General features: G+C 46.3%; 1 protein-coding gene across 3 annotated transcripts in view; it reads left to right on the forward strand.

The window, feature by feature from the left end:
• The window catches only part of hipk2 (homeodomain interacting protein kinase 2), a 71,312-nt gene that overhangs the window by 47,079 nt on the left and 8,504 nt on the right, over nucleotides 1-15,729 (forward strand). The window contains exons 3-10 of one of the 3 annotated variants that reach the window (XM_070971422.1): nucleotides 2,239-2,362; nucleotides 3,014-3,133; nucleotides 4,778-4,864; nucleotides 8,303-8,487; nucleotides 8,589-8,751; nucleotides 10,917-11,142; nucleotides 11,826-11,947; nucleotides 14,754-14,884. In XM_070971422.1, coding sequence (XP_070827523.1) covers nucleotides 2,239-2,362; nucleotides 3,014-3,133; nucleotides 4,778-4,864; nucleotides 8,303-8,487; nucleotides 8,589-8,751; nucleotides 10,917-11,142; nucleotides 11,826-11,947; nucleotides 14,754-14,884 — 1,158 coding nt within the window. The remainder of the gene's footprint in view (nucleotides 1-2,238; nucleotides 2,363-3,013; nucleotides 3,134-4,777; nucleotides 4,865-8,302; nucleotides 8,488-8,588; nucleotides 8,752-10,916; nucleotides 11,143-11,825; nucleotides 11,948-14,753; nucleotides 14,885-15,729) is intronic. The other 2 variants (XM_070971423.1, XM_070971424.1) reach the window with 2 other exon arrangements.

Consider the following 15,729-nt stretch of genomic DNA (forward strand, 5'->3'; position numbering starts at 1 on the left):
GTGTTTAAAGTGATTTGACTGAGGACTTTAATTTGAACCAGACTCCAAAGCAATGCTGGATAATAAGACAGTTAAGTGTGTTTATGAATATGTGCTTATGAATTCCTCACATTTCTCCTGCTGAAGGTAAAAAGGGACAACCTTGCTTGCTTGAACATTACTTTTCTAGTGTCTTACCTTGGTGTCCAAATTTGTTCTCCCTTATGGCCACAGTGAAAGTCTGGCCATTCTGACAGGCTGTTAGAGGAGGATCATGCTGACCCCAGGCCGGGTGTCCATCTCTTCTCTTTCCTACCTTCAGTAGACCTCGATGTCCCCCCTGCTATCACCTCCTCGCAGGCTCCTTTATGCCTCTTTGGCAGCCCCTTGATAGACGTCTCAGCTCATTGTGTGTGAAGGTGTCTTTGTATTGGTGCGTAATGGCGCCCTAAGATACGGTTGCTAGAGTGTTGTCTTGGTGTCTGTTCCACTGCTGCCCCAAGACCCCAATAACCACCCTCCGTGACAGGAGCTCTTCACTGAGCATTGCTCCCCCTCATTTGCTTTATTTGTGTCTCCGCCGCTCTTGAACTCCAGTTTTGTTTCTCTTCTGTAGTATCTCATCGTCTGCCCTGTCGTCTGCCTCTCCACATTAGACATATCTCAGTACACAATGAATTGCCTGTGCCCTCTTTTCACTTTGCCTTTCCGTCAGCGAGCAGTGAATGGAGGGCAAAGGGCTACAGTTGGAAATTTGCTTTTAAGTATGCAAGGTATGTTCATTCATTCTCTCCAAGCCCAAGAGCTGCCCTTGGAGCGCTTACCCATCGCCCCCCTGCAGGCCTATAAAGTTCTATAGCGTCCCCACATGCTGCTTTCCACATTCTCCGTTTCCCTGGTGCCTACTGTTCCAGTGGGATCGAGGCCAGGCCCGCTCGTTTCTCTATCTGAGACCGAGACTCTGCCAGAGCCCGCCTGGGCTCAGGGAGGAGGGCTAGCCTCGTTACCATGGTCAGCAGCAATCAGCGTTGTGAACACAGCTACGAATGAGCAACTTTCCAAGATCAGCCCTAAGCTCCTCTGATCTGTGTGTCATGCTAATAATGTGTTATTGATAGATAGAGAGGGATTTCAGTTTTCCGTAGTTCAGTCCAGATTGAAGTTACAGAGAGGACAAGTCGTCTGCTTGTTTCCGTTAGCGCAGATCAATTTTTTTGGAGCTTAGTGACTAATTTTCACCGATAGGTAAAACAGAGCAGGGTCACTGCGTTCTTGGCTATTTTAAGCCCCATCAGAGACGTGAGCTCACAAGAGGTGCATTAGTCTTTCTGACAAGATATAAAACATGTTGAACGAAAGTTGGAAATTGTTTTGGAGCGCAGTGCTGCTCGAATAACTGAAACGATATTTCTTCTTTTTTATCAAATCATAGATATTTATCTCTTCTCCCACTGAAATGGACTCTTTGTGCATCGCTGTGTGCGTGCGTGTGTTTATATGACTGTACATGAATGTGTCGCCGACTAACAGCCTGGATGAGGCTCATTGCACGCTGTACAGAATATTTCTGTTGGTTTTATTTTCATGGTATAATTGCTTCCACATTGCTTTGTGGCTGTGGACTGTAAAACTCCGTAAACATCCCCCTCTACCTCTACACAGCGCCCGTGTCTGGGGGCTCAGGGTTTGATGCTGCATGGTTATCAGTCACTTATCTGCATCTGGCACCTTGGAAACAACCTAAACAAGTTCCTTATTGGCTGCAACTTTAGTGAAGATAGATTTCAAGCCTTTTTCAAGGCTGCATTGAGTGATCAGTGTTAAGATAACATAACAGCCTTCAGACACTGAGGATTCATTGAATTTTCTCGGTGTGGTTCTGTGGAAGAGTGCAAAAATGTGTACGCCTGTGTGTGTGTGTGTGTGTGTGTGTGTCTTCTAATTAAATGGCATTGGCTTTGGGAATGTTGCTAATATTTGTGGACAGTCTCCAGCTCACTCCTACATGTGCAGCGCAGATTATTTTCTCTGCTGACCTGTGTGTACTACGCTGGGCTGCTCTCCATGAGCTCACAGGAGGTGTGAAAGAAAACTCCTCACAAGGCTTTTACAGATATGACTGGATATTGGAAATGACAGTGTAGTCATGCCACATTTACAATGTATCTGTATTTTCTCCAATTATAGCTCAGTCTTACACATTTATTGTGAGAAAAATGTCTGATTTCTAACCATGCTGTGTGTTTTCTCTGTCTACAGGGCTCCGGAGATCATCCTGGGCCTGCCGTTCTGTGAGGCCATAGACATGTGGTCCCTGGGCTGTGTGATAGCCGAGCTCTTCCTGGGATGGCCCCTGTACCCCGGAGCCTCAGAGTACGATCAGGTAACATATAATGGCTGCTTGGCCTTTCAAATTGTTTGGGTGCAAGCACACACATCAGAGTTCACATGCAGTTATGTTTATGCGCATGCATTCGCGTGTGTTCTCTGAGTGTGTGCTTGCGAGTGTGTTAGGGTGGGTGGGATGCTTCTCCAATCCCCCTGACAGCCCCTGATGATTCTTGCGCAGCCTCCCTGTTTATCTGAACAGATGCCACAGAGCCACTTGTCCAATTAGCGCAGCCCCTGTGCTCCAGAGCAAGACATTGCCGCGTTCCCCTCTCTCTATCAGTCAGACGAGGCTCAGTGGGAAAACCTTGAGCAAGTTGTGCTCCATCACTGAACAAGCTTGCCTGATTTTTCACAAGCCAGAAAACTTCGCAAAGTGTCTCATTTACAACTCTCAAATCAATCTTGTACTCTTGAGCTGAGGTCATGTTTGGGTGCTATGCATATTTCAGCCAGACAAGCCTGGAGTAGTTCATGTCAGCCTAGATTTTCAAACTGCCAAAAGAACATCCACCCTTAAGTTTTAGCCTTTTTATAGCATCAGTGGGAAAGATTCACAGTGCTCCCCAATTAAATGCAACTTATGGTTCAATCATGCATATGATGTGAAAAGTCTCAAATGCATTTTTCATGTCATGTCTTGCAGATCCGGTACATCTCACAGACACAGGGTCTGCCTGCAGAGTATCTGTTGAGTGCAGGGACGAAGACCACCAGGTTCTTCAACAGAGACCCAGACTCCACCTATCCTCTCTGGAGACTTAAGGTACAGCTGGAATGACGCAGACGCATACACACAAACGCCCACACATTTCAAGCTGGTACCATCGAGAACATCCTTCTAGGAGCAGGTGATATTTTTGCAGGCAGCGCCTGTGATTGATATCCCAGAAGGCCTGGCTACACTGTGTGAGGCATTTATGACCCTGTTTCTGGCTATAAACAACGTGAGAGGGTAATGAGAGCAAAATGGATCTGTGTGAGAGGATTTGGCAAATGGGAGCCCAGCCTGATGACTCCAGCTCAGAGGGTGTCTGCTCTAACCCCCTCCCACTGTCCCTCTATATAGGCCACTCAATAAGGACGTCTGCTCCTTTCTTTTTTACCCCCATTAACTTAAGTTGAACTTTCTTGTGCACCCAGTGAATTTCCTCACTGAGTTCTTGACTGTATCGAACCGCAAATACTGATCCATCTCTGCAGGGCATGGCAGTGTTTTTGCCATGTCTGCTGTGCCGAGGATTGATCTGTTTCCAAGAGCCCGCTGCATTTGTTCCTTATGAATGCCAGTAACATACCACACTCACCACAATGGATGATGCTGATTGGCCTTTAAAGGTGGGGTGAATCTGGAGAAAGACTGCTGATATTGCTGTCTCTCCTTCTTCACAGTGTGATTACATGTTAGCATGCCGGATTCACCGTCCCTCCCGCTCACCCCATCTCCCCTCCCCTCCCACCTCCCCTGTGCACGGGCACGAACGCCACCTGTTGCTCATCAGCTGTAATAGTGTTGAGTTGCTTTTTGTACAAAAAACTGATTTTTTCACTGCACGCACAGAATGGACAGCCAGATATTCAGTGAATTTGAAATCCAGCAAACATCATCAATCTTTCTCCAGAATGAGTCACCCCACCCTGATATGAAAATGTATAATAATACAGTGTATGTGCTCTCAAGTCAGCTGCCGATGGGCTTTTAGCAGCTGTCGTGTAAGGATTGTGCAAATTTTTCATGTTTGTACTCACATTTAAGAATTTCTCAGTCCTCCTCATGACCTATGTGCTAATGAGGCCTTTTAAAACACACTGTTGTCAGTTTAAACAAGGGGGTTTCTGAACAGCAGCCTTGTGGGGAAGACACACAGAGACACAGAAGACACATAGACGGATTATTAGCTTTCACTTGTTACTGCTGTAACAAGATGATTTTCTAGTGTCTTTGATATGTGGAAAATCAAACCTCAAGGCCTCCTGACCTCTTTTTTTTTCACTCTGAAGAGATTGCTCAGCTTGAAGTTGACCTTGCCATGTGTTTCCATGTTAACAGCAGCTGCATTGCTTTGCTGACTGTAATTAAAAATATCATGTGTTCAGTCAGGAGGGTTCTACAGTCAACACAGATTAGTTTTTCATATAGTTTACGTAAACATGTGTCAAACATGTGTGTGTGTGTAGATTCTGCATATTGTCCCGGTGATATGGTGTGTGCCTCCGCATGCAGTCTCCCCCATCTTCCCTGGTTGTTAGATGAGTGTTTGTGTGCTACCCCAGGGTTGCTCAGAGGGCAAGCTGAGTCCTGCTGCACATCAACAACAAGAGGCTGTAATGAGCCAAATGTAAATAGTGCGTTTCCAGAGGGGAAGTGTGATGGGATTTGAGAGGAACATCTGCTTCTTGTCTCCCGCAGACTCCAGAGGATCACGAGGGTGAAACGGGGATCAAGTCCAAGGAGGCTCGCAAGTACATCTTCAACTGCTTGGATGATATGGCGCAGGTATGCTGTTACACTGTCACAAAGCACGACTCTTCTAGTCTCATGAATTGGACGATAGATAAGTTATTCGCTTTTGCTCTGTCTTTTGCTTCAAACACACCCACCTGTCTTGCATTTGAAGCCTCCACCGATGGGTCTGCTCAGGTTCCGGGCCAGTTTGATCCATCACATCCCGCGAATTATCTATCACATATTTGAAATCCTTTAAAATATTTATCCTGCCAAGGCCTGATCTCCAGATGCGGTGTAGCTCTGCTGCTATATAGAATTTTGCAGAGTGAAATGAAAGCATCTGTTCACTGAAACCCCTGCTCAACCCTTGCTTCTGCTCTTCATTTTGCTTAACCACTATCTAATAAGTTACAGACAGACGTTTGAGCAGAACATGTGGTGAGACTGGTTAACATGTTTTATATCTACGGTTTGTTTTCTTATTTAAGACAGAGTGAGTGTTGTGGCTATGTCTTCACTTTGTACGTCTATAGTGCATGTAAGCATGTGGAGCGTAAAGGTACGAAGCGTTGACTCTCTGTCGCCCTCATTCTCACTAACACGCACACACATTCACACACACAGAGGGTCTAAACCAGTTTTGCAGAGCAGCTCAGTGGGACCAGCACCATGTTGTGTCTGTGTGACTCAGCTGGTTAGCCCCTCTCCCTCTGCAGCTCTGCATGTCACCTATGGGAGTCTGTTTGTTTAGAAGATCTTACATAACCCCAGGAAGTGACTTATATGGCAGACTTATATATGGAAAAGCACTGCTACTGAACATGGCTACATCTGATGTCACTGTCCTCTGTGACTCAGAGTGAATGCATCTCTCCGCGGTGGGAAAGTTCACATGTAGCCATGGCATTTTGATAGGACGTGCCTGACAGTGAGATGATAGTGAGTGTTGTTTTGTTCACTCTCACTTGGCCAAATACTGGTTCTGCTGGCAGATATGGCAGCGGTGATGGAAAATTACAATGTTTTTCCCAGGGCCCTTCGAATCTGTGACAGCACTCTCTTGTCATCATGCACCCCGATCCTGCCTCTGATAATGACTAGCCAAGAGATAAGAGTTAAGCAGGTGAATTATTTCTTTTGGCCACCTCGGTACACAACCAGCAGCAGCCTCTGGAAACTGTCCACATGGATGCATGTAGTGGCTGAAATGATGGAGACAATTATGGTTGTCCAGTAGCGCCTAGGGCCGATGTCTGGCCTGTCTGGAATAACACGCAGTCGGCTGGGACAAGATAGTATAGCTGCCCGGGCTTGTTGAATTTACAGTTACCGCACACTCACGGACACACATGCAGCACAGAGTTTAATGAAACCAACCTGCACTGGTATGATATCCCCTGGGTCATCTCTGTCTCCTATGCTTCAAGCTCTGTGTCCCATCTTCCTCAGAAAACACAGAGGAGACACAGCAGAGCTGCACACAGTTAGTGTGGGAGAAAACTGCCTGCTTTGCCCCATCTCACTACCCCGACCATATAAACAAGTCAGCATTGTGGACATCTGTCTCTGCGTGTATAATGGATGATATAGCTGAAGGCCCAGAAAGACAGAGAGGCTGGGTGCCAGGAAGAGATAATGAACCTCCTTTCAGTCATGGGAAATGTGGGGAGGCTTTAGTCACAAGTATATCTAATTTGAGTAAATCAGAGACCAACTTACAGCAAATGCAGGACCCTGCTGGAGGCCTGATGCAGATGGAAGGAAGGCCGGCACTGCTCGAAAATGCACTCACTTTGATCTGCAATCCTTCAATATCTCCGTTGATAGGGGTGAAAGCATGGCAGAGGGAGCAACATGGTCCTTAGCATATCTTTCTTCTATCACATGCACTTACAAGCACACTTTTCCTTTCCTCTGCTCCTCTTCCTGCTGAGAAAATAAGTTTCGGGGTAAATCTGCACATGCTGCCTTGCTGTGCAGAAGACAGGCATGCATCCGGCACGCCTCGCTCCACATCTCCTGAGGCGTAGCCCAATCTGCCTCTCCGCTCGACATCTGCCATCCCTGCCCTTACTCCAGAGTGGCATGTCAGTGGCACAGATGTGGCTCCATAAACAGCAGTTGACATGCGAGACACGCAAGGCTGACCATGTTAGCTGAAGCCCTTTAAGTTTCATAGTGACCATTTTCATCTTAATTCAAGATAAGAAAATGTCAAATGTTGCCTTTGCTGTTATTGGAAGAAAATTAAGTATGAAAATACATTTTCTGTCTAGTAAATTCACACACCTTAATTTAATGGATGATGGCAAAACACATTTTCCTCTTCATATCCAGTCTGATTATTGTGGCGCACCTCAGTCAACTCCCACCTGCTGTGCATGTGCAACCAAACTGCGTACAGTTCCCAAAGTCATCTCTTTGACTAGCAGAGGACGATGTGATTATTTCTCACCTCATTCTCCAGATTATTCCTTTATCACAGCCAGTGGAGATGGCAAGCAGAGAGGAATGGTTACAGAGCCTGAATAACCTGCATAGAGAAAGAGAATTGAATCAGATTTGCAGTGTTGACTGGCAGCACATCTGATAGCCCCTGGAGCAGGCCCACAGATAAGCACTGCGTCTTTATTAAAAACAGGCCTGCTACCTCTGCATGGCAGTCACAATAAACAAGGCTGCCTGTCTGTTGCCACTGTCCCTGTCTCCGTCCTTGCACTGCCTGACTGTGCTTGTTGGCTTAAGCCCAGGCTTGCTATATGATGACCTTGTCCCACTTGCTTCATTCAGTACCCCACATGACAACCCTAAACGTAAACAAAGTCCCCAGAATTAGTCCTTGGCCTAACAAATCAATTCTTCCTAGTTATGTTGTTTTCCATTAAAGGAAAAATCTGCAGAAATCTCCTTTGCCTAGTGTTTATCCACAAAGCTAATCCGCAATGTTTAATACAGATGAAACAACACGACGTTTCGAGGCAGCTTCCCAGAACTGCCTCAGAACATATTTAGGTTAAGTTGTCTCATGTCAGCTTTCTCAGAGGCACTCTCCAAATTTGTGAAAGGGTTTTTTTAACATCTAGCCAATGGCAGTGTTTATTGGGTTCATGTTTTTTGTTTGTTTTAACATCTCAGGAATAGATAAAAATCTCAGCGTAGGCGCCAGGAGATATTCCAAGTTGTGCTATAAATACCAGCGCAAATGTTTATAATGTCACTAAGGTGCAAGGTTATCACTGGGCCCTGTGACACACTCACAGACACACACACACACACACACACACACACACACGTGCAAACGCACACAGGCTGACACCCTAACTGATGAGGCCTTGTGAGTATTAATAGGCCTCTGTGTGGGAATGAGCTGCGTGAGAGATTTTTGTCTGTCGTCTGCAGAAATGTTGGAGACCTTGAATGCTCAATCAGCCATTGAAGACGGATTTGAAGTGCTGACATGCTTGTGTGTTTGTTTTGTGCCTCCAGGTGAACATGACATCAGATCTGGAGGGGAGCGACATGCTGGCGGAGAAGGCTGACAGGAGGGAGTTCATCGACCTGTTAACCAAGATGTTGACCATTGACGCAGACAAGAGGATCACCCCTATCGAAACGCTCAACCACCCCTTCGTCACTATGTCACACCTCCTCGATTTCCCACACAGCACACAGTACGAGCTGCCCTGTTGTTGTTTGTGTAATCATCATTTGGAACGGTGAAATAACGTCTGATAAGACGCAGCACTCATCCCCTCTCTGTCTCCGTCTGCAGCGTCAAGTCGTGCTTCCAAAACATGGAGATCTGCAAGCGTCGTGTCAACATGTACGACACAGTCAACCAGAGCAAGACGCCCTTTATCACCCATGTGGCCCCCAGCACCTCCACTAACCTCACCATGACCTTCAACAACCAGCTCAACACTGTGCACAGCCAGGTAAAGCTGAAAGACAAACATCCTCGCTCAGTATGCTGATAGTCAGCTTTTATCGTGCTGGATGCAAGTATGTCAACTATTTTAGCTGTGTTTCCACAGTGGGTTCCAATCAAATGATGACTGGAAGGAGCTAAAACCACAGATAAAAATAAAAATCTGTGTGTCCTCTAAAATGAGGTGGTCACCTGAAGCACCTGTTTGGAGAACACTGCATTATGCACTGTATGTTTAAATGTACATAGACTTTAATGCACACGTGTCACGATGGATAAATCAAACTGAGCTGAAGCCCTCAAACAACAACATGAAAGATGCATCTCACGCACATACCCAGTCAGATGTTTTCTTAACCAAATAATTGTATTTTAAAATTTTAAAAATCCAATTGTCAGTAGTTGAACAGCTTTGCAGCCTGCAAGCAGCTATTTGTCCCCGTGGTGTATTTTTTTCTGTCCCCTCTTCCTGTCTGTCTTTCTGCATGATTCCATCCTCGCTGGTCTGCCTCTCTGCCTTGGTGCATGTATATCTGTCTGCCTGCGTTTCTGTCTGTGCCCCAGGTCCTATGGGATTGTCACAAAGTGCTGATTACACACATGACAAGCCCCACTTCCTGCTTGCCTTGCATTCTGGGGCTTTCAAGCCTTAAGAATCCCTTTACCAGGCTTCCTCTCTTTTTCCCTCCTCTCACTCCTGTCCGCCTCTGTCTTCTCTTCTTTCCTCCCATTTCCCTGGGTTGAGCCTGTGGTGCTTTACCGCTTCGTTCCCGTACGGTCTGTGAATTGAAACTGCTGACTTTTGGCTTATGCCGGAATCACCGAGCGTCGGGTTGCAAGGTTTTCCAGAACTCCTGCTCCCCCCACCCCTCTCTTTAGTAAACAGAGTTCTTTATCACCAACTATATCGAGCCGGCTCACACTATGTAGCATGCGACAAAAACCCCATCTTGCTGTGATTTAAATGGATTAACATTCCCTCAGCTTGTCTTTTCCGCGCCTGGCTCTCCGGGCATATAGACAGACTTAAGTTAGTGATTTATTCAGCTCGATTCATTTGCAAGGCTGGAATGCATCTTTGGCTTGTATTTTGCTGCTTCTGTGCTTGTGTATGATGAATACCACATTGCTGTATTGATTATGTTCCCTCCCCTGGTGTTCATTGAACACGCTAAAGAGAGCAAATGAAAAATGAAAGCGTCGTCTCTGTATTTCCCTCCGCCCCTACGTACGCTTAATGAAAGGTCTAAAATTAGACGCTGTCTTGTGGAGCAAATACTACTTACGAGCTGAGCAAACGGTGTCTCTTAAAAGCATTTGTTTGTATCTAGGATGTTCCCCGGCAGTCTTAGTATTCCACATGTCTTATTAATGGTCAAGACGTGCTGGAGTTGCCTAAGCTTACGTAATTATACAATGACTGCTGGCTTTGAAATATTGCTCTTGTCAGGCACATTGATTTAGAAGCTTGATAGGGAAGCTGTGACGTGACATGTCAAATTTTGCTGCTGCTCACTATATTGGTTCATATTGATTTTCTAACATTTACATTTAAACAGACTTACATATTGCGAGTCCTTATTTTCGCACTCATCATTCAAGCGTGATCATAAGGGAGATGTTAATGTTGCTGCATGGTTTATTGTAGCAAAATTGTGTGCTGAGGAAGCATCAATAAATTCACGTTCAGCTCATCATCACAGACGGTAAACATTTCCTGTGCAGCGGTGCATTATTCTGGTCTACAGGAGAACCGTTTGTAAGTGATAGAAAATAACTAAACGCACTCTGGTGGCATTTTGCTCATTGACGGCTGATTATTCTAAGAATTGTAGAATTGATTGCATCCCTCCTCACATTCTTTCTCCCCCTCTAATTAATCAAATCAACAGTCTGCATATTTTAAGGCACTTTCAAATCAGTCGTCCAATTTCTTTATTCTTCCATCGGCTCTCATCAATGATGGATGCCCCACCATCCATCTTCTCTTGATCTGCTGGTTGCTTTTGCATCTTTACATGTGCATTATTTTGTGAGAATATTGTTATCTTCCTGTTTTTTTGCCATGCCTGCTGTTCACCCCCTCCCTCCTTGGAGCACCTCCACTTCCCTGTCACTCCCATCAGTACCTCCACTCTCATGATTTTTATTTTGGTCCCATCATTCCTTTAGGCCACCAACCTGGCTCCCTCCTCCACCAACAATGCCACCCTTTCCTTTGCAAGTCCTGATGTCTCCATACTAAACTACCAATCTGCACTCTACCAGCCCTCCGCTGCCTCCATGGCAGCCGTGGCCCAGAGGAGCATGCCCCTGCAGCCGGGGGCTCCTCAACTCTGCGCTGCCCGGCCCGACCCCTTCCAGCAGGCGCTCATCGTCTGCCCACCTGGCTTCCAAGGTAAGGAGGTCTGACCAGTCTGTATATGAACCGATAGAGCGACATATTGTGTTTTGCACAGCCATAAGCATCTTCACTAGAACAGGCCATGGTATGAGGATAAACACAATTAAACAGCAATTATCTGGTACCATGCATCCAGCGCTGTTGTCAGCTTTAGTTCTATCTCTGTGCACAGCCTTTTTGTCATTTTGTTTTGCAGCTTTAGCCTAGCACGCCACAGGCAGTGTCAATCGTACCAAACAAACACTGATTCAATGATAACTTGATGAGGCAATTAATCATTTGAAAGGAAATGTAATATCTTTGTGTAATGCTTACTCACCCCCTTTTGTCTCGTGTGTGTTTGCACTGGGAGGGCAGAGGAGCTTGGAGGCATTATTCTATTTGTTTATTTATTCTATCTGTGGAATGGGTGATAAAAAGAATTTCCATTATTAGAAACTGTTTTTATGCCATTGCCATGACTACTGTTTTTGTTTTTCTAAGCAGCGTTGCCATGTTCAGACATAGCCGAAAAGCTTTGACATCTGTTGAATGCAGATAAATCGCCACACATACATAACGCGTTAACTGATCTCAGAACTTTGCAGATGGTGTGATGTTGTTTATAAGTGGCAGATTGGCAGAGTATTGTTCTCATTTGTTGACATCCACTGTGTGCGTGCTTTATTTGTGCACAGGGCTGCAGGCGTCCCCTTCCAAACACACCAGTTACTCTGTGCGGATGGAGAATGCTGTTCCCATAGTGACCCAGGCCCCTGGCGCCCAGCCTCTTCAGATCCAGCCTGGCCTGCTTACACAGGTAGGAAGACGCTCAGGTATCACAGAGATGGAACTGATGCAGTTTTTTGGGTCTTAACAATAGCAGCGCCTGTCAGACTCGGAGCTGCTTGCGTTCAAACAAAGCTCTCTGAATCCCTTTTGTCGTAAGCCTTCGCTAAGAATAGTATCTATCGATGGAGGCTGGAAATCACTCAATGTTCGTGACCCTGCCCCTGCTGGCAGCTGTGTTTTTCCTGAGTGCATTCAGGCCAAGCTCTCCTGTGCATTGCTCCCTGCCTCTCCCTCTCTCTGGCTCTCTCTCTCCTCTTACTCTCTCCCCCTCGCTAACTCTCTCTGCTGCCCCGCTCTCCTGGAGGCTGAGACTGCCACGGTCTGATGCACACAAAGGCAGGAGCCTTTCACACAGAGAAGGCCTTCACTGGAGCCTGCACAGCGGAGCAGGAGCTTTACCTGCTAGTATACAGTTGTTGGAAGTAACAGAGAGTGACTGTGCATCACTCTTTCTGCACACACACACATACACACACTGTAGACCACTTCCATCGCCACACCACCTCTTTCCCTATGGAAATTTCCATGAAGGCTTTAAATATCCCTGAGAATCCAGGGAGTTTGAAGCACTCCCTTATCTCCAGTTAATCATGCAGTAGGCAGGCAGGCAGGCAGCAAAGCTCTATGTGTGTATGTGTGTGCGTGTGCCTGTGTTTCTATGGTGGGTTAATCTGTCAGATACCAAATGGTGATTAGCTCCAGGGCTGCTTCCAAGTCAGGCGCTCCAAATTACAGGCCTCAGAGGATCCTGGGAGGTCAGGGGAAGCTTGGATGAGACTCTGCATGACCACAGAATTCACAACATCACCAGATCCATGGATATGATGAATCTATCAGAGGCAAAATAACACGTCTACGTCTCATTGCGGGAAATGTATATTACATGAAATTATATGCCGAGTGTGGCTCAGACATCGCTGCCATGCTCTGCAGGTATTCACCTCTGTCTGCACATGTTAAACAAAGACAGGCAATAGTTAACACAAGCAGATGGTTTATATAGGCCAGCGAGCAGCGCACCTAATAACTGGGTGTGTGGTGCGTGTGTGTTTATTCCTTTACTGTGGGAGGTCTCACAGGCTTGGCTGAGTCGATGTTTGCCTCTCGGTTGCATTCTCCCCACCTGCGCCTTCACCCACCCACTGCTCGCTGTTGCCCATGCACCCTTTGACCACCTCAGACCCATGCAAGTCTAGCCCCACAGCTCCCTGGGTGTGCAGAGAGGGGGCAGAGTGAAGGAGGCTCCAAGCAGGGAGGCAGGGAAACCAGCAGGACCTTTATCTGGAGCAGGAATGCAGAAAATGTGGAAACAATTGGGGAGTGAGAGCTGGGGCTTTCAAAGCCCCGAGGTGACAAAGGGTTTTCACCCGGGGAGTGTAGGTCGAGGTGGGAGGCAGTGGGCTGCTGATAGTGATGGTAGGCTCCAAGAAGAAAGAAAACGGCCTCTTAACTGGGTTACCATTTCAGGGCAGACAGGCTGGTTACACAACGCAGACGCCTTGTGAGAGAGGCATGTAGAGTGCCAGGAATGGAGATAGAGCAGGCAGGAAACAGAGGAGCAGGAGATGGATGGATGTATTAGAACCTCTTAATGGCATGTTGATAAAAGGCCTTGGATGTGGTCTTAGATGTAAAGACCATCACCAGCTGCACAATGTTCCATTAGAGATGTCAGTCGTCAGACAAGGCAGCTCTGCCGGCCTGCAGATGCCCCCTGCAGCACTTCAACCACAGGTTGGTTGGTTCAGACTTCGCAATGTGCCTCAGACAAAAACAATTCAACTCCACGAGCCTGCAGCCAGACTACAGAGCAGAACAGCTCCTGTCAGGATGTAATACAGAGACAGACAGAGCAAAGCAAAGATGTGAATGCAAAGATAAAGTTTAAGATAAAGTTAAAAGATAATGGTAAAAACATACACAGATTATCTGCCTAGCATTTTGTATGGTGCCTCTCTCCCTCTCTCTCTCCCTCTCTCCGTCTGTCTCTCTTCTCTCTGTTTAAACGTGTGTGTGCTGCTGCACATACTGATGCTGTTGTAAATAGATGTGCAAATGGTATTAAAGGAACAATTCATTAGCCCTGACATTAAAGTTCTAATCAATAGAGCTGCATTAAACTATTAGGGTTACACACACAGGAACACACAAACACGCTTGGGCATGCATGTGCACACACTCATCTTGGCACATCTCGGGGCATATTATGCCTGATACTCCTCCTGTTGTGCATCAGAAATACAAAGTAGCCTCTTTCACAGAAGCTTGAATAGGCCTACAAATTTAATTAAAACATAGGTTGATGTGACTCTGGTAAAAGACATAATCACACTAACACACAGACACACACACTTACACTCACTCATACACACGCAGACAAAGAAAGGAGCTGCTGTACATCTTTATTAAGTCCTGGTCTTATCTCTTTTGTCGATGGATGTCTCCTTGAAGCTGGCGGAGTTCATTTAGCATGCCCAGAAGCGAGCTGAAACCAGCTGTTATGCACTTTTGGAAAAATACTGTAATTTATCAGAACACCCTGAAACTTATCAGCTAGGTTCAACCAGTTCCCCTTTGTTCATGCATTTGTAATGTTTAAATGAAGAGATGCAAAGATGAATTCATCAGATTCATGTTTGCAGTCATAATTCAGAGTTTGAATGTTTTGCTCCATGGCAACTGACTGTTTTTCTGTCCTCTTTCTGTCCTTCAATCTCCACTTATCGTCTTGTCCCCCTCTTTGTTTATCCCCCACTCTGTGTTCTCTCCCTCAGCAGGCCTGGCCCAGCGGCACCCAGCAGATCCTGCTGCCTCCAGCCTGGCAGCAGCTCACCCACACCTCAGTCCAGCATGCCACTGTCATCCCCGACTCCATGAGCAGCACACAGCCTCTCACCAACTGGAGGTGAACAGCACTGCTTCCTTACTTTTAACTGCTGTCGCCGTTTATTGTTGTCTCAGTATTGTGGCCTACAGTTTTCCAATCCCCTGTTCTTCACACAAGGATTTGGGTGGATCAATAAATATATGTAATAAAATTATATAGGTCCACATATGTCATTTGAAAGCTTCAAAAATAAAGCACTTTGTGAAATGAAGTTAACACACATAACATGCGTGTAGTTCAGGTCAGATAAATTGATTTCAAAGGCCAGCAGTGGTTTTATGACTTTTATAGGTCAAAATGTGCTATAGGAAGACAGCGCGACATAAGACTGATTGACCGTGGAGCCTGTACCACCCTGACAGCTTGTCCTTTATCTTCAATGAATCACAGTCCCCATGTGAACACTGCTGCTTTTATAAGAGCAGATTTACCTCAGGGAGATGGTACATGTAGAGACATCATGTCAAGTATAGCCTGTCACTGCAATGACTCGATAAATGGACGGATAGATGGGAGAAGGTGATCTGCAGGGAGATGAGGAGGATGCAGGTACATAATGTGTTCATGGAGGGCTGCTGGGGCCATGTATGCTCAGATTCATTCAGGGCTGTCCATCTGTGACCAGACACCCCCCTCCTCCTTGTCTCTCCCTCCCTTCCTGTCCAGTGGCAGCTCTGTTGTCCTCAGAGAGACGATTGGGAAAGTGTCGCACTTCCTCTGCAGAGCTATCGCTCCACAGCTGCTGGTGTCAGCTCCTCTGCCCTCCCTCTTTGCTCTCTCCCACACTTCTTCCCTCTCCTCCTTGCGTCCTCTTTAGAAAAGTGAGCTGCTGCCACCCGCTGGCCTCTGTGGGAAATACTCCT

This window comes from Chaetodon trifascialis, chromosome 10, assembly GCF_039877785.1.
Source record: "Chaetodon trifascialis isolate fChaTrf1 chromosome 10, fChaTrf1.hap1, whole genome shotgun sequence".
Taxonomy (NCBI): Eukaryota; Metazoa; Chordata; class Actinopteri; order Chaetodontiformes; family Chaetodontidae; genus Chaetodon; species Chaetodon trifascialis.